We start from the raw sequence: 18,833 nt of genomic DNA on the forward strand, positions 1-18,833 counted from the left end.
TGTATATGCAGCAATTTCAGAGGTAAAACTGTAGATGGACATGTCATCAGTCTTCAAAAAATTCCTAGAGATACAATGAAAATATGGCTGCAGCAGGCTAGATTAATTCGTAAAAACTTTATAACTAAAAATTTGTTCCGCACATTTTGTAAATAATGATGATCCGTCTGCAGAACATCCACTACCGAAAATAAGCTTTTTTGTTTGTGTGTTTTTTTTTTAATAGGCCTATTCGAATATGTATCAGCATTTTAATACATGTAGTAATTTGTCTCTTTTTTTTGTAAGGGGGGGGGGGGGGGGGTCACACAGCAACTTATTATAGTACTACACAGATTAATACAAATCCAGAAAGAGACTATGAGTGGGCAATATTAAAAAAAATACGAATCAGTTAAGATTTCTTTTTATTCACAAACACAATAACATTTTTCCATATGACAGAGGCATACACCATGAACATGTTTACATCAAGAACGTCCGCGGAAGTGACTTTATTTATAGCGCATGCGTATTAAACACAGTAAAAGAGTTCCCTTCAGGGGAAATAACTCACCTTTTGAAAATGGGGAATAGAAATAAAATTCAGAGGTATTTAGTTTGTCCTTATTAAATTAAACTGTCAGCGGCATATTTCCTTGCATAAGACATAATGGACATTAACTACTTAAACAATTGAATGGATTTCCTACGTTTGTTTAACAATTAAAATATACACATATGTCGAATATTTACAGTAACTAATTTTTTTTTTAAATTCCAATATCAGCCAAACAGACAAACAGCCATCTGCGGAATATCAATCACTTGCAATTATTTTGTGATGTAAATAATTTTCAATTTCCATGTTACATCCTATTCTATATTCCATATATTCATTACCTAAAATTCATCAGTTCTTAAAGTTGATGCAAGTCGGTCTCTAAAAGATGATAATTCCCTAGCGTCCTGAGTACATACTTCCATGTATGATTTGCTTTCTATAAGGTCCATCCACTTTAAAGGTAATTCCTTGATGACACTCCTTTTTGGAATAATAAACAACAGAACGTTAGATCCTCCCCTAGAATAAACGGATTCTATTCGCGCCATATTTATTTCTACGTCACACCAATAGGAGCTGAGATAATGTGACGTCAGGAAGCATATTGTTCTTCTACTGTTATGAATTGCGTTTGTGATATTGTCAACGATACCGGTACCTGGAATAAATTCCCTCTGGTGTATACACATTCGAAGATTAAAATTTGCTTCCATGTATTTAACAAGAGCAATAACAAATTCTCTATCCTCGTCAGCATAGGAAACAAATGCGTCGAAATGGTAGCTTATATTTTTGTTTGCAGTTTGGTTTCTTCTGTCCCGCCTCGCTACATAGTATAAATAACGAATCCTCCATCTATAACGGTGAACAATCTTACTGATTATAATTGTGACTACAACTAAAAGCAGGGCTGATGTGAGAGCTATAACCAAAGTAAAAGAAGCACATTCTTTCTCCATTTCTTTCAGCAATCTTGTAAAGTTATTGAAAGATTTTTGACTTGAATTCTGAAACAACCAGGTATAGTTGTTCATGTTTAGGAATTCTATATTTCTTGATTGGCCAATCCAAGTCAGAAATTGTATGTTCGAACACGAACATCGCAATGGATTGTTTTGTAAATTCAATGACACTTTTCTTACATCTGAAAGTGAATTTAAGGTTGTCCGCATTTCTTCATTCAGACTAGAAAGCTGATTAGAAGATAGGTCAATCCATTTCAGTTTTGACAGATGAGATATACTCACATTGAAGATTGCAAGTGAATTTGAACTTAAGTTTAAATACGTTAAATCGGAAAATCCTCTAAATATATCCCGGGGAAGGGCACCAATTTTATTATTTGCTAGGTCCAAGACCTGTAACCTTTTCTGATTTCTGAAAATTTTCCCACTTTTGTCCACTTTCAAGGATTCCCAAAGTAAATTATTTGATAAATTGAGGACTTGAATATTTAGAAAATCAATAAAGAAGTCGTTAGAGACTCTACTGCAAAAGTTGTTTGATAGGTCTAGGTATTGAACGCTTCGCATTCCGTAAACAGGTCCATCAAATCTGTAAATTATGCTGTTCTGAAAATGCACATGTGTGAATGTGTCCGATACATTAAGAAATAATGTAGGAAATGCATATTTGTACATATTATCGTGAAAGTAAATTGTCCGAAGATTTGGGGGAAGATAAATTGTGGTATTTTGCTTTCCCCCAACTATTTCTTCTTGAAATGGTCGCCCTGAAGCAAAATGCAATGATCTTTTCCGTTTGTAGTCACGATGATTAAAATCAAGCCCTGTGTTTTCTTCATGAGGGCCAAAATCTATAGAAAAATCCGAGTTGTCGTTTTCGTGTCTGTCTTTGCAGCGAAAATTAAAATCGACAGGATCAATTGCATGAAAACTAGACTGATAACTGGCATTCAACATCATAACGTTAGAAAGTTGTCCAAGATTTAACAAATATGCACCGAAACTCAAAACATTGTCAGCAAAATTAAATATACGAAGAGTCTTTGGAAGATATGAAAACGCTCCGAATTCGAAATGGTTAATTCTGTTAGAAGCTATGTTAAACTGTTCCAAAGATGTGTTGGAAAGATGTCGAATTTGCTCGATGTAGACAGCTGTGCTGATACCATATGTGCACTGTACTTTCTCCAAAATCAGAACTTTTATTCTTGTAAACTGTAGATCAAATGATATATTTGTCAACGTTGACAAAGACAGCTGCAAATTATATGATAGATCTAAGTGGCGCAGTTCAGTAAAAGTCATAAATGTCCCTTTCTCGATTGATTTTAGTTCATTGTTAGACATTGAAAGATTTTCCAGATTTCGGAGCTGATGAACAGATTCTCTTGTTAACTGTTCGATGAAATTATGTTCTAAATTTAAATATCTTATATTCCTTGTTAGATTGCTGGGGAATTTTAGAAAATTGTTCAATCTGAAGTCCACACTTTCAACATTTGGATGAAATTCAGGTGCCACCGATAGTCCAAGATTGGAGCAGTTGGCGTGCAGATATCCATTTATGTTAAAGCATTTACATTTGGAATTTGATGAACAATTCTTCAACATGAAGCATTCATGGCTTATAAGACTTGATGCCAATAGAAGACAGAGGACGGTGACGTCATCCATTTTCTGGACGGAAAACTTCATTGTTTTATCTGAAAACAAGACGTGTTTGTGAAACACTATGCGCCAGGCGGCAAGAAAGTTAAAAAACATATTTTTAGCATATAGGTCACAGTGAAAGTCACAAGGTCATGGTCATTTAAAAGTTTAATAGTGAAGTATGCATACCAAATATGAAGTCTTTATCTCTCATGGTTCAAAAGTTATGGTGAAGGTGCAAAAAAGCTATTTTTAGTATATAGGACGCAGTCAAGGTCACAAGGTCATTGACCTTCGTGTCATGTGAAAACGTTTAATTAGGTTTAATTAGTGGAGTATACTTGAGAAAATATCAAGTCTCTATCTTTCTTCATTCAAAAGTAATGGCGAAGGTATAAAGTTTGCCGACAAAAAAGCTATATTTAGCATATCAGTCACAGTCATGGTCAAAAGGTCATTGTCATTTAAAAGTGAGTAATCAGTGGTGTATGCATACCAAATATGAAGTCTCTATCTTTTATGGTTCAAAAGATACGGCGAAGGTTAAAGCTTGCATAAAAAAAATTATTTTTAGCATATAGGTCACAGTCAAGGTCACGAGGTCATTGACATTGTTGTTGTTTGAAAGAACTTAATTAGTGAAGTATGCATACCAAATGTAAAGTCTCAAACATTCATGGTTCAAAAATTATGGCGAAGGTTAGAGTTTGCAGACAAACAGATTAACAGACAGACAGACAGGATAAAAACAATATACGCCTCGGATCTTTCGCGCATAAAAAAGCAAATGCCTATATATGTATATAATTCCCCCAAAGGCACTTGGTGCTTCCTTTCTTATGCATAATTAAATGATAAGGAGTCGCGGTATAAGGAGGCGATCCTTACATGTAGGTCGCAAGTTCGAATCCCAATGTTGGACGTGGAGACCGCTCATTCAGAAGAGAAACAGAGGTCCTGTGTCGCAGTGAGTAATGTCACGAAAAAGATTCCTCACTGCTCTAAGACCCTAAGTGTCAAATAAAGTACAACATTTGCGAGTAGTGACGTCACAAATGCGTGAAACAGTCTCTGGGGACGTTAAACAACAAACATACAATATAAAAAGGAAAAGAGAAATAAAAATTAAGTTAAAGATTACTGCCTTTCGACCATCCGCAGACGAGTTTTTTTTTACCTCATTGTCAGTCGGTCGATATTTAGGAATCGGAAATGTCAAACGACGACGAAAATCAAACTATGGCTCAGGAAACGTTAACGGTGAGGGTGTACCAGCATAATATGAATATATTTTACTTTAAGGCATCGATGTTCCAAGGAATTATTGTGACAGCTCTGTTGGCTGATACCACTGTCGGTCATTCATGTATTTCAGACGACGGCACAAAAAAAATTGAAGCCCGACCATCGGATTACATGCGACCTTAGTATAAAAATATATCATCAAATTAAAAAAACATAGTACACATATCTACTCGTAACTACATGTAATGCCTTTTTGACAACAAAAGGAATGCCTTTATAGATTGATTCATTAACAGTTTTATGTTATACAAATATCCATCATCTAATTAACAGTTTAATGCAATCAAAGAGAAAAATACTTACAATTAAATTTCCCTATAATCGATGCTGAAAATAGTGCCGGAAAAAATACAGGCATTGGCGAAGACTAACTTGTTATATAAGTTTCGTGTTTAATTACTTTTTTCCGTGTTTGGCTTTTATAAACTGTCTCTGATGGTCACCGTAATTCTAGATACATTTGATAGGTTTCACGGTGAATGCCTTCAGTATTCTAGCTTTTAGGTTAAAACGCACAACGACATGAACTCCCTGAAGCAGTTTTAAGTACACGCATCCTCTACCTGGTAACAGGGAAGTGCGTCTTCCTATTCCAATTTTTAAATAATTTTTTTGGCTTAATAATTTAGAAATAAACTAAACTAGCTTGACCTTAGAGGTTAATTTTCACGAGCAAAAAAGGCGGAAATGACTCAGAGACATACAACAAACGGCTATTATTTCAGCATCAATTGATCATTTTAAACAAAGCCAATACAAAACAGAAATTGAAACCAAGAAAACATCATAATTCGATGGGTAAGATAATTTTTTTTACATAAGGCATCATCAAATTTTAAAAAAGGTTCATGGCAGATGTCTTCATGGCAAAGAAATGTAAAAGATTAAGATCTCAAAAATCTGAAAACAGTCATACATATATAATATGTGCAGAGTGTGCAATACGGACTCCTTGAAATTCAGGATACGGATCATGTGCCTAGAAGGAGTGATTATCCCCTGTAGACCTTTAAACCCCCCTTAAGTTCAATGGTTTTATCGGGTAGACAGTTTAACTAGCTGTTGTGCAAACTAAAATTAAATAATACATGTAAACAAACCGTAAAATGGACTCATTTACGTGTAGTAGTGATTAAGGTACTCCGATTCTCAGGTTCTGAGAATCAGGCATTGACTAATTGAAAAAAGTTCACAAATATGTCTCTGAATTCTCAAAGTAACGTGCTTTTACTCACGATAATTCTTCAAATTTAACCTTTAAAGTTAATTATTTTATATAAGGAAAATTAATAAATTTTCTGGAAGTGCGAATAAAAACACCTACCATGCAATATCCAATTCAAATTTGATCAACAAACGCATTTTAGGAATTAAAAATATAGGTATCCAGGCTTTTAAAGAAATTGCACAGTTTTTATACATATAAGGTACTTTTATTTCTTCTATTTACTTCGAGCCCCGTGGGGATCCGGGTTAGAATAGGTCCTCAGTGCCCCCTTGCTAGTCGTAAAAGGCGACTAAATAGGGCGGTCCTTCGGATGAGACCGTATAAACCGAGGCCAAGTGTCACAGTAGGTGTGGCACGATAAAGATCCCTCCCTGCTCAGAGGCCGTAAGTGACGAGCATAGGCCTAAATTTGCAGCCCTTCACCGGCAATGGTGACGTCTCCATATCAGTGAAATATTCTGGAGAGGGACGTTAAACAGTATACAATCAATCATCTATTTAAATCGGTGATTTTACAATGCATAGTATATTAAGATTTTCCTATCATTGCAAAAAAACCACAAATCACTTCTTATATCATATCATGTTAATAAACATTGGTGTCTATGATTTTATAAAAAATAAACCAACATTTCTTCAAATATGTGATTCTACAATACTTTTAATTTCGACTTTTGATAGGACATTTCAGAGAACTTCATAGAACCTTGAAGCACATTGAGAGTTATAAAATAAAATTGTTGCATGAAAAAAATTAATTTGCAAGCTTCATTTTGAGACTTTTTGAATTAATCTATAAATTAAAGAGTTATCCTTCTTGGCTGAGGATCGGAGTTCCTTATATGATCAATCAGTCACTGAAAAAAAATAACTAGTACAATTCACTACAAGGACTAGTAAATTTACTGTCCATACCATCCAGTATCTTATAGTAGTCTTACTAGGTATTGGGTAGATTTACATGTACTAGACAACATTAGTAAATCTAGAATTTATAAGCAACTTTCACTAGGTATATCTATACGATCTGTGCTCCTCATGACACCGACTACTCACTATTTTAGCCAGAAAACAAAATGATTACTAATCATAACGAAAGCTTTACGAGGCCCTTGAGTCAAATTAGCTAGGTACATGTATTTCTTTGAGTCAAATTAGCTAGGTATTTCTTATAGTGATTGAATACTACGATATGAAATAAATCAGCTGCTTTTTACCCAAATCAAGAGTACGAATGTTAGAGAAAAGAGAATAGGGATAAATTGAATAAATGACAAGGTAATTTAATCGAAATTCCAAATGTCGAGGTTCTAAATTTCTGATGTCAAGTTATTACTTGGATACACAGTATGTATACATGTACATTCAGAAGAGATAGAGAGAGAGTTAAGATTGGTATTTTAAAAAGAAATATAATAATCTTTTTTACTGTTCAGTAATTTGTTGTCAACATCTGTAAAAATGCGTCTAACTAATAAAGAATTCATTAAAACTTCTAGCTGAATGGTTTATTTGTATTCAGTAAAACTGCCGTCGGACATGACTGTAAAACATCCTACATGTATATATATGCATGTTAACAGATATCGTTAGTTATTATTCATACAACTCAATTTTGTATCCTCTATACACGCTCGTTAAGTTAAACATCGCACTTCATTTCTCTTCACGTCAGAGATGAATTTTAAAAATATATGTGGACCTAAGGTTTTTTTTCTCTATCTGCTCCTTTAAATTTCTCCGATAGGTATATGTATATATGAGAGAAACGCGGATCTTCAAGCAAAAGCTGATTGTTACCACACGACTTGAACACATAGACATTTTAACATCAAGACGACATAAAATGTCATACCATTAGGAATTTATTTTTTTATATTTTGTCAGTTTCTGAATATTTCCATTAACATATTTAAAAATTAACAAATTTGTTCATTATCATTATTAAACAACCAGAGAAATAAAACCGGGATATATATTGTAAATACCTGTTGAAGAGAAATGACGTAATAGAAAATCCAAAATTTTGGCAAGCAACAACTGCAGTGAGTGTATATTTCACATTCATTTCTTTATGTTATAATTTTATAAGATTCTAATAAGAATATCATAAAATATGCGTGGCAAATTCAACAATAAAAGAAAAATTAATTGTCTTCGTTGAAAGAATTGTTTACTTGTAAAGTGGAATATAGAATTTAAGATATTTAACAGCAATAAATTGCTTTTACTTGTTTTACTTACATTTTGTGGAAAAGGCTAAATTTCCATTTCTTGTGACCCGAATTATCATTTAACCAGGAAGTCTCCTTCACGCTCCAGTCACTGCAATGGACTCTTCTCACAGGCTTTCATTGTTTGAATAAGTGCTTGCTATCAATGTTTCAGATATCTTTAAAAACATTTAAAGGTGTACACAAACAAGCAAAAAATAAAGTGATTACATGACTTAAATAGTTGATAAAAGGAGACAATAGCATTGTTTTTTCTGCATAAGTTATAAAAGGAGAGCCCATATTTGTATAGAGCATAAAAATGTTATCTTTGCCCATTATTTGATTATTAACATTTGGACTTATCTGTTAGTCCCATACATGTTACTTTTTAACTTTACGTATATGTATTTATGTGTGTAAATTTGTGTGTATGTCTGTCTGTTAGCTGCATTCAAAGTCAATTTTTAACTTAGCTATGTTCATTGTATGAAAAAGTAAACTCTTGATATATTTGGTTTTGAAGTACTGATTGCATTTTGTACATTCTTTTGTATTTGTTTGTTTTTGTGAACTTGTTTATAATTGCATGTAGTTTTAGGAATATTTTGGTTGATATTTTGATTTGTTTCTACTACATGTTTGGATTGTTGATCAAGATTTATTTGATCAATAAATTACAATTTCAACATATATGGTGTTTATGTTATGTTGAGGTAAAGGAAGGAGGAGGCATAAAAATGTTATTTTAGTTCATACATTTATCAAACGTTATGGGGATTCTAGTTATCGTAGAATTTGAAATACCAGATTTCAAAATAAAGAAATAAAAGATATAACTTGTAACTAGATGACATTGTCAACATTAGCCGCATTCAAAACGAACTATATCATAAGGATGTTTTGCCATCTTTGGGAACAACATTAGACTGTAACTATTTTTGGTGTGTTCTTCTATTGCAGTTTCTTTCTTTTCTTTTTTTTTCTTTTTGTTCCCCATTTCTATCAGCAAACTTATAAAATTATTCTTTTTTTTCACTTAATTTTGAAACATCCCGATTTACGGTTTTATTTTTCTTGATTGATCAAAACAATACAACTTTTTTCATTCAGACTAAAATCCGACAACGAAAAATCTACGTATTTTATCTATTTATCAATCAAATAATAAGACATATTCACGTCAAAAAAATTCATGTAAATTTGTATTGAGATTTTTATCTGATATGTAAGTGGTAGAAAAATTGCCACAATGATGCATTCAATATAGTTATGTGATGTACATAATGTATGCTTCTTGAAATTGTCATATAAAATGCAGAACTAATAATTGTTAATTTTTTGGATATTACTAAATAATAGTAATTATATAATGCAAATTAAGTCCTGTACTTTACTGGCAAATTATTAAAATTACTTCATCAAATTTTGACAGTTTTTTTTTTTCTAATATTTATCTTAATATATTTAAATTACTGTTAACTGGTTAGATCATTTTCGCATATATTATACGTGATGTATTATATACATGTACATGTATAATAAAAATTTCTTCAAATCATCATGATCATATTCAACCAAGTTTAACATTTCCAAAATATGTATACATTTAAGAAGTAAATGTTTGTTATACATGTATATTTGAATACATGAACAAACGAAAAAAGAAGGAATATTAGTGGTCATATATCGTGTTCATGTAGTGATGTACATTGATCAATTTCTTTTATCGGGAATTTTGACTCAGGAAAGACAACTCGTTGAATTGTCTGCGTTGTTTCTGTTGTAGTAAAATAAAAATATGCCACTTCTTTCTTCGATTAGTTTCGATTTTTTAAATTAAAATAAAATAAATGAGGATCCAGTCCTTTAAAACTGTACATGTAGTATGTTTGATTAATTTTATAAGAATATCAAAAAATAAGTGTAGCTTTTACAACAAGAGTAAAATACCGATATTTTTTTTTATCTTCGTTGAAATAATAATAATACCTTTAAATGAAATATAGAATGTAAGATATCTACAGCAATAATTTTGTTTACTTGTTTACTTACGTTTTGCAGAAAAGGCTACATTTCCATTTCTTGTAACCCTAATTTTTATTCAATCAGGAAGTCCCCCTCTTGTTATGGTCACTGCGGACGTCTTATCAGAGGATTTTATTGTCTGAATCGGTGCTCGTTATAAATGTTTAAGATATTTTTAAAAACATTTAAAGGTGTACACAAACAAACAAAAAATACAGTGTATTATGTTTAGAACTTTAAATATCGGAATAAAAAAAAACAATCAGCCTTGTTTGCAATGTCGGTAATTTTTTTTCTCTGCACAAATAAAAAAATATACAGGGCGCATATTTGGATATAGAGCATAAAAATGTTATTTTAGTTCGTACATATATCAAACGTTAAGGGGATTCTATAGTTATCGTAAAATTTGAAATACCAGATTTCAAGATAAAGAAGTAAAAGATATAACTTGTAACTAGATTACGTTGTCAACATTAGCCGCATTCATATCGGACTCTATAATAACTAAACGTAAAGGAATCTATAATAACTAAACGTAAAGGAAGTTTTGTCATCTTTAGGAACGATTACTTAGACGGAAACTATTCCCTGGTTTTTCAAAGTTGTGTACTTCTGCTGCAGTTTCTTTGTTTTCTCCATTTCTATCAGCAAACTTGTTTATTTATTTAAAGTTTTTTTTAACAATATTCCGAAACAGCAATTGATTGATTGATCAATTCAAGACAACTTTTGAAGTTCAAACAAAAATACTGACATGTATTCCAATGTAACCCCCCCAAAAAACGTTGTTTTTCAAAGTTGTTCAAAAAAGTTTTCTTTTTAATCAAGTACTAGCTTGTTTCTTCATTAAGACATTAATCTGACAATTAAGACGAAATACATAATACCGGAATTATAATTAATTCATTTCGATAGACAATTATTCGATTTTTTTAAAAAATATTTATTTTTATATAATACTTGAATTACTGTTATAAATCATTTTCGCATAAATTCTACGTAATATACGAGGGGTTATCAAAAAGTTCGTGGACTGAGGCTATAAAATTAGTACTATGTAGTCTGTGCTTTCAAAATTTATATGGAACATAAAACAACAAAAAATAAAGAAATGTTGAAAATTTTAGCCTGATACGTTCATTATTTGCCAAATTATTATAAAACATAAACTATATTATATGATCGCCCGGCGCTGTCGTCGTTTATTTTCATGATGTCCGATAACGTCATTGTTTTTTCAATGTCCGCTTCTTATACCTCATACACTTTTTTGATGAGATTCCCTGGAGCTGAGTAAGGACTTAAACCCGCCTTGGTTATATGACTTTACAATGTCATGAACAGTGACCTTCAACGAATATAATATTCCAAATTAATACATTCGGAGAGATCTGCGCTTGATTGTGCGGGCATATTTTGCTTTTGGGAGTTCAATATCTACAACGCATGATCAACGTCATTTTTTGACGTGATTGATTTTTCACACCTTGACTGCAAATCGACATTAACTGTGTATCCCTTTTCTTTCTGAATCTATTTGGACATTAAAAGACAAGTACTCTGGATGCATATTATTTCTCTGTAGCCAGTTTCAACATATTTTAGGTCTATACCAGTTTTTTCAGGGTCAAAACTTTATAGAATAATGGAAACGGAAACCCCTCCCCCTTTTGACGTCATTTTCAAGGCCTCATTTGTATGGACATTCCGTGTAAAATTTACAAATTGTAAACAAATGTGTCCCGACACATACCTGAATTAACGGGATTTTTAGATGTCAAATGATCATATCAAGAGTTTTTCTCAGTTACACATAGGTCGCAAAAACGTCGTGTTCGAGGTTGCGCCGCCAGGACACACCATTGCTTACAAAAACATTACTAATTTATGAAAAAATAACATTTATGATTTATGGTTTATTCTTTGGATAGAAAAGATGATGCTAACTAGATATTTAAAAATTCATTGATGTGCCTAAAGCGGTTTTAATTTTATGACGCTAGTCCACGAACTTTTTGATAACCCCTCGTACATGAACATATAATATGCATTTCTTAATATAAATTGAAATATTTTTATACGTGATATATAATATACATTTCTTAATAACCTTAAATTGAAACATTTTTACCCTATAGAAAATATATTTTCTTCGAATATTTCGTTTTAATATCTATTCAATCAAGTTTAAAATTTCCAAAATATGTGTACATTCATGATGCAAATGTGACTAAATGTTATACTTTTATATTTTGTACAACAGAAAAAAAGGGGGAAGATGAAATAGTCATGTACATTGAACATGATATTTTTTTCAGGATTGTTGGCTCACTAGTCAGGAAAGACAACTCGTATGGTCTTATGCAGCAAGGTTTGTCTGCGTTAATTCTGTTGTAGCAAACATTAAGGGGGGATCAGAAAAATGTTATCACTTCTTTCCTTCGACTAGAATTAGATTTTTTTATTTATTTGATATATAATATAGGATGATCCAGTACTTTTAAAAAATGTACACGTAGTTTGTTTCATTTGTTTATGTTTAAATACAATTTAACTCATCGCGTCGGTGGTGTAATGGTCAGCATGGTTGCCTTCCAAGCAGTCGATCCGGGTTCAATTCCCGGCCGACGCATCTTTTTTTTTCTATTTATATTGCTTCAATTCCACCTCTTCTGGCCTCAATTTTACAAATGTGGTTGTTTCTAAATACCCTTTCATGTATACAAGGAATTGTAAGATAAACAGACATTAGAACTTCTTCAAATATTTGAAATTGAAAAAAAAACATGTATGTTTCAAGAATAATGGGAAAGATGAGAAATGATATACCTTTAGAATAGAAAGGCCTCAAGGTTCACTGCCCAAATATTCTTTTACAAAATTCAACAAAAATTGATTTTTTGATAGATGCCAAATAAAAATATTTTCATAAATGGTATTCTAATAGATTTCCTTGAAACAACCCAAAGTATAGAAACATGCAATTATTCACCTAGTAAAGCAAAAAGAATATTTTAATAATTATGTTTAAAACCTGGCTTTTTTAAACAAAAATTTATTTTAATATTCAAACAAATTTAAATATGATTTTGAATGATTATCTACTAGACTATTCACAATAACAAAATTTTTAATAAATACATGTATATTTAAATTATATAAAAGACAAAGAAAGCACTTTTTCAAGTAAAACAGGAGCAAACATACTTTCAATTCCTTCATTATTATTTTTATAACCCAAAAAAATGAGCACACAATTACTGGTGCATAAACATTATACATAAAGTGTTCATAATTGCACATGTGAGTAATAAACAACAATTTCATGAAAAGACATTAAATTTTACAAAAAAATTCCAAGAAAATTGATTTTCATTACAGATACATGTACAGTTTACTTTACTTATGATAAAACTGGTTAAACCTTAACTAATTTAAAACAAAACAGATGAAAAAGAAAATCATCACAACAATAAAATGACTTCTTCCTCAGTTCAATCCTAGTTCAATAAATACTCTGAGGTCACACCACTGAACAGAATAAATAGCTGAAAAGTCATTGGTCAGTTGAATGTATTGCACTGTAATTATAGAAAAAATGTAATCAACGCAAAAATACTCTAATAAACAATGTAATAGTAAACATTTATAAGCCTCAAGCAAAAACTTGTTGTTTACAAACATTCTAAGTAATTAGTAATACAGAAAACTTCCCTGAAACCATAAATTACATACAGCCATACATATTTTTCATTCTGTTAGTTGTGCATTTTAATGTTTTTTATTACCTGTATATGACAGAATAAACCATTCTTAATTTAAAATACATTTACCTTCAGAAGTTCAGTAAAAAGTGAAAATGTGAGGCAAAAAGCTTTTCAAAGTCATAACTACACAAATGGCTTACCAGTAATACCCTTTCTGACATATTTTATTTCCTAAATAAATCTGCAACATGAATATACTTTGAAAAAGCAAGCATACTAACAATGGCATGATGATCCTTACCTATTATGAGATTTCTATTAAGAATTTTATCGTCTATTTTCTATGTGGTGTCCCAGCCTTCACTTTTTTCAGATAATGGTAGTTAGGTAAGATCTTGGCTAGAAAGTCAATCTGTAAAGACTGGGCCTGAAAAAAAATATATTAAACCCATCTAATGAACCTTTAAAGTACTGTGGACTCATCATTGTCCCTTGGGGGGTCAATATTTGTGGATAATATTGTACTGGTTTGTGGGATGCAATATATAAATAATTAGATATTGCATGTAGTTGAGTGTAACATTGAAAATTTTCACCCCAAGAAAACCATTGTCAACCGAGAAAGGTAACTCTGTCGGGCCTAATAATGTTTGTGAATGTTACACTCAACTATATGCAATATTTATTATATTTTACTGAATGTAATATACAAATACATTTAACAGTGAACTGTGCACCCATAAATTTTGCGCAGTCGCTATTTTTTGGAATATCACCCGTTGTCAAGCACTGTTGACTATTGCTTTGCTGTAGGGCTTTGCTTCATTATTCAGCGGGTAATAGTGTTTTTTAACAAATGTTTCTTGACCAGTCAGATTCAACCAATTTACATGAAAGTACAATATTTGTAATTATCAAGAAAGGTAACTCTGTCGGGCCTAATAATATTTGTGAGGATGTAAAATTGTGGGAAAAAATGACTTACTGGGGGTTTATCGGCGGCTATCCTCCGCTGGCAGTCTGATCCGTAGATTACGGAGTTCTCCTCTAGAACCTCACAACTCGACACTTCACACTTGGCCCCAATAATACACCCTGACGTCAGCTCCACCTGTCTGCCAATCTTAGCTGCAACACAGAAACATGATCAAATCCTGTTGAACTTTGCCTTTTCTTGTATATAGAATGTGTTGAATTTAAGTACATGTTATATACTTGAATAATTATACATGTACTTGAATAATTCAGAATTTTATTCTTCTTTGTTCTTTATTTTGCATTGGGTTCTGTGTTTACTTAATGTGTTGAAATTGTTCCATGTTCTATAGTTGTGTTAGGCAAGAACTGCACATACTGCTCAAAGATCTGAAGCTTTGCTTATGAGCAGATCACCACATGTGTTGTCCAATATATACCACTCTCTGAAACTGATGACTACAGAACATGCACATTAAAAATTTGGATATTAAACACATAAAAGTAACATAATTTTTTCTAAAGTTTTATTTTGCTATTTTTTTGGGGTATAAAAAGACATTATAACTTCGTGACTCATTTGATCTGATGATCTGCGCCTGTCAACTTGACGTGATACAACACTTCGGATGGAGTTACTGTTATGATAATGCATATATATTTTATGACTATAGGGAATGAAATTATAAGGAGTGAAAGTGTTTGATAAACAATACAAAATCTCAAATTTTTTGTTTGGTTAAGCTTTTGATTGGGATCATTATTCACTGCTGGAAATAACAATGTTCAGCTATACTCGGTAAATCAGATGTATAGAACATGTAAAATCTAAATAAAAACATCAAAATGAAACTCTTCTGACCTTTGGCCTCTACCACATTGTGATCTCCTATCTTTGTGGCCTCCACATCTATTTAAAGGTCAAGGACAAAAACACAAACAAATTTACATAACTGGAAATAATATTGTAGCTAAATTATTTTCTTATTTAGTAAATGCATCTTCTAAATGTCTGTTACTTGAGAGTGTTGTCCAACCTTAAACCAGAATAACACAACCCAACATGAAAAACTGCTTGTTGTAGGTAATAAGGATACAGGAGTCCACTTCGAACACATTGTTGTTTCCTATAATCATCACCTGCTGGGTTGTGCTTGACTTTCCTTCTGGATTCCTGAAAATTTTTAAGCCTTTAGTTCCAATTTTTTTAACACCATATCCCGGGTACACACACAAACAAATAATTGAATTCTTAAACCTCTAGTGGGAAATGTTTGCCCGATAATATCGGTGACAGTTTAATGCAAATTCTCAAAGTTCAAAGGGAAAAAATAAAACACTGAAATATTATCAGTTTCAGGTAACATAAAAATATCAAGGCTTACATATGTATATGAGCAACTTGTATTAGTGCATAAAACAATTTTTAGTTCATATTACACATTAAAAGTAAGATTTTTTTAACTTAATACTAATCCTGAGTATATTTGTGCCTGATTGCTTTCTGATTTAGAGAGGGGAGAGTATTAGCTGCAGAACTGTAGCTCTTTGAAAAAATATATTGACAGACCAGAGAGCTACAGTGCCATCCATTGAAAAAAAATGTATTTTAATTGCACACAAAAAGTTGTGCTTTGTTCTGGATTAATTCTATCAAATTCTTATCTCAGTTGTGAAAAATCTTGATTTCGAACAATTCCTTACTCCTCTATCAAGAACTCTCATAGTAACTACCTGTATCTGCACGAAGTTCATTAAACCAAATTATCTTGCAAACCAAAATGGCAGTACAAATAGACAAAATTTTGATGATCTCAATTTCAGGGCCAGGAGGGCTATTGATAACAATTATAAGGAATGTTTTGTAATGGAAGCAGTAAAAGAATATGTAAGTAATATTTTGAGAAGACAGTTTAAAAACATGGAAAAATAAATCAGGAAAAAACAACGCACTTTTTTGTGCGCAATAAATATACAAATTTTTCAATGGGTGGCACTGTACCTCTCCTGTGTGTCAATATATTTTTTGGGAGAGCTACAGCTCTGCATTTAGGAGAGCATAAGAGAAGAAAGATACACATCTTACCTTTACATTGTTTTCTCCCAAAATGATGGTTACCTTTGATATATTCATATTGAATGTTTGGATTTTTTTTATTTTGAAGAGGAGGACTACGTACCTATTAATAATCTGAACAAGTTCTTCTATGATGTTATTTTCTCCAATAATAATGGGCCCATCCTCTGCAATGATCCTGGCTTTTGGGTGAATAACAGTCCTGCTTCCTAACCATTATAATAAATAATAGAAAATTCATAACTTATATAATCCTATTTAAATGAAAATAAAAGCAACTGCTAAATACATTTGCTCATTTCATGGATATTATTATTTGAAAGTTATAGAGAGATATAAATGGACATGACCTCAGTATCCAGCAGCCAAGCAAACAAAAGTTGTGAGAATCTTAAGAGTTTATCAGGCTTGTTTAATTTGACAAATGTCTGTACATAAATAACTGACATACAGCTAAATAAAGCTACCTGAGGTAGGTAAATAAAGCTACGTAGGTAATATTCCAGCTACATAGTTAAATCTGGCTAAAAAAGCGATTGTACTGTTAGTACCTGCTAAACAGGTCCAGCACAATTCCCCAATAAAGGTATATAGCTTGATCAAGGTATTTTATATAATGAAAAAACAAAAACACATTCTTTAAAAATTAAATCTAAAAGTCGAATTATGAATTGTGATAAATGTGTCCACTCTTACATGAAAAGTACTCAAGTATCAAAAAGACAGCATATAAGAATGTCTCTTCACACAACATGCTTTTAATATACTGATTTCTTTTTGTTTGAGTACTTTACATGCATGAGTGAATATAATGACAACAACTCAGAACCCAACTTTCAGTATTTATTTTTTTTGATTTTTTTTTTTTTGTATTTTCATTACATAAAATAACTTGATCAAGCTTAGATAGAAAGTTCTATCGTTAAAATGATAAATGTCCCACAGACCCAGTTTAACGATAGAATGCGTTCCGTGTATTCACAATGTAGCAAAGTAAACACGGGTGATAACTCGTACTAGTTTATTTACTATGAACAATCAAGTAAGAGAGTTCTGAAAGTAAACATGGTGTGTAAATTTGAAGCGAGAAAAAACGTTGAGAAAATTAGTTGAATTTTCATCTTTATTTAGACTAAACTTTAGGTTTCAATACTTACACAGCCCCAAAAAGGTTTGTTATGATTAATTCGGAAGTTATTTTCAGTGCAAATCCCTTTGTATTCTTCAAAATCTTTTTGGAGCGATTCTGCAATTTTTTGCTACATTGCGAGTATATAGGAGGTATTCTAACTGTGGTGAGGGCTTGTCCCAAGACACAGTTAGATTATTCTAACTAGATCAAGCTATATAATATTGTGCTGGACCTGCTAAATTCGCAAGCATCAAGAAAATACACGATAAATAAAATGCTTTGATCCTCCTTAAATTTATTGAACTTGTTAAATTTACTGCTTCTTAATTTATCTACATCATTGGTATACATGTGTACCTATAGTTATGTCTCCCACCAGTTCACTCTCTTCACAAATGACAGCACCAGGCTGAATCTTTATGCTGAAAGAGACAAACTTCCGAATCACTGACGTCCAAAATTAAAATAAAATAACTGGAATACCTTATTATTAACAAAGATTCATTTAAACATGGGGTGATTAAATCTGATGAGTTAAAAAATACATTTTTGTACAAGTTTATCTTTTTACCTTGATCGCGACATGTTTATAGTGTTACAATATTTTGTACGCCGAACCCGATCTTATCAAGAAGGGGTTATACACTGTGTACTTTTCATCGTCATGCACGTTGATTCAGTCGACTCACTTAATGAGGAAAACAAAATTTAATGGCATTTAAACCATACAGAATTAAATTTCAAGACCCACACCCGTAAAATTGCTAAAGTTCCCTCTCTTTTTTTTTTTAGCTTTCAAGAGTATTGTAATTTCCCGTCCGTCCGAAATTACCGGCATTTACCCTAACTCTTTTTTTTTAAAGAAAGAAAATGAATACATTTCTAGTTTGAAAGACTCGTTGATTTTAATAAACGAGCGATAAAAATTCAGACATTACATACTCTATTTAAACAACGAGATTTTCTTTAAAAATGTTGTGCATGAAGGTTGAAAATCCTAATTTTT

General features: G+C 31.8%; 2 protein-coding genes and 1 non-coding gene across 5 annotated transcripts; 1 reads left to right on the forward strand and 2 right to left on the reverse strand.

Annotated features, from left to right (window-relative positions):
* Positions 1-785: 785 nt before the first annotated feature.
* On the reverse strand, positions 786-10,057 carry LOC134258542 (toll-like receptor 4). Of its 3 annotated transcripts, XM_062741103.1 has the most exons (3): positions 9,961-10,057; positions 7,937-8,065; positions 786-3,212 (listed from the first exon to the last, which is right to left on the reverse strand). In XM_062741103.1, exons 2-3 carry the CDS (start codon positions 7,983-7,985, stop codon positions 883-885), a joined length of 2,379 nt encoding a protein of 792 aa, XP_062597087.1. In that variant the 5' UTR covers positions 7,986-8,065; positions 9,961-10,057; the 3' UTR covers positions 786-882. The 3 variants fall into 3 exon arrangements, with proteins under 3 accessions (XP_062597087.1, XP_062597088.1, XP_062597086.1); XM_062741104.1 differs by lacking the exon at positions 7,937-8,065 and having other exon boundaries at positions 9,961-10,043; XM_062741102.1 differs by lacking the exons at positions 7,937-8,065; positions 9,961-10,057 and adding an exon at positions 4,768-5,898.
* A 2,439-nt stretch (positions 10,058-12,496) lies between these two features.
* Positions 12,497-12,568, forward strand: Trnag-ucc (transfer RNA glycine (anticodon UCC)). The gene has a single exon. It is a non-coding gene; the product is annotated as a tRNA-Gly (tRNA).
* A 584-nt stretch (positions 12,569-13,152) lies between these two features.
* Positions 13,153-18,412, reverse strand: LOC134258538 (dynactin subunit 6-like). Its single transcript, XM_062741098.1, has 8 exons — positions 18,399-18,412; positions 18,185-18,249; positions 16,799-16,904; positions 15,716-15,792; positions 15,481-15,528; positions 14,629-14,771; positions 13,945-14,070; positions 13,153-13,517 (listed from the first exon to the last, which is right to left on the reverse strand). The coding sequence occupies exons 1-7, from the start codon at positions 18,410-18,412 to the stop codon at positions 13,978-13,980; spliced, it is 546 nt and encodes a 181-aa protein (XP_062597082.1). The 3' UTR covers positions 13,153-13,517; positions 13,945-13,977.
* Positions 18,413-18,833: the final 421 nt, after the last annotated feature.

This window comes from Saccostrea cucullata, unplaced genomic scaffold (genome assembly GCF_032062105.1).
Source record: "Saccostrea cucullata isolate Sc308-1 unplaced genomic scaffold, CSIRO_AGI_Scuc_v1 ctg1886, whole genome shotgun sequence".
NCBI lineage: Eukaryota > Metazoa > Mollusca > Bivalvia > Ostreida > Ostreidae > Saccostrea > Saccostrea cuccullata.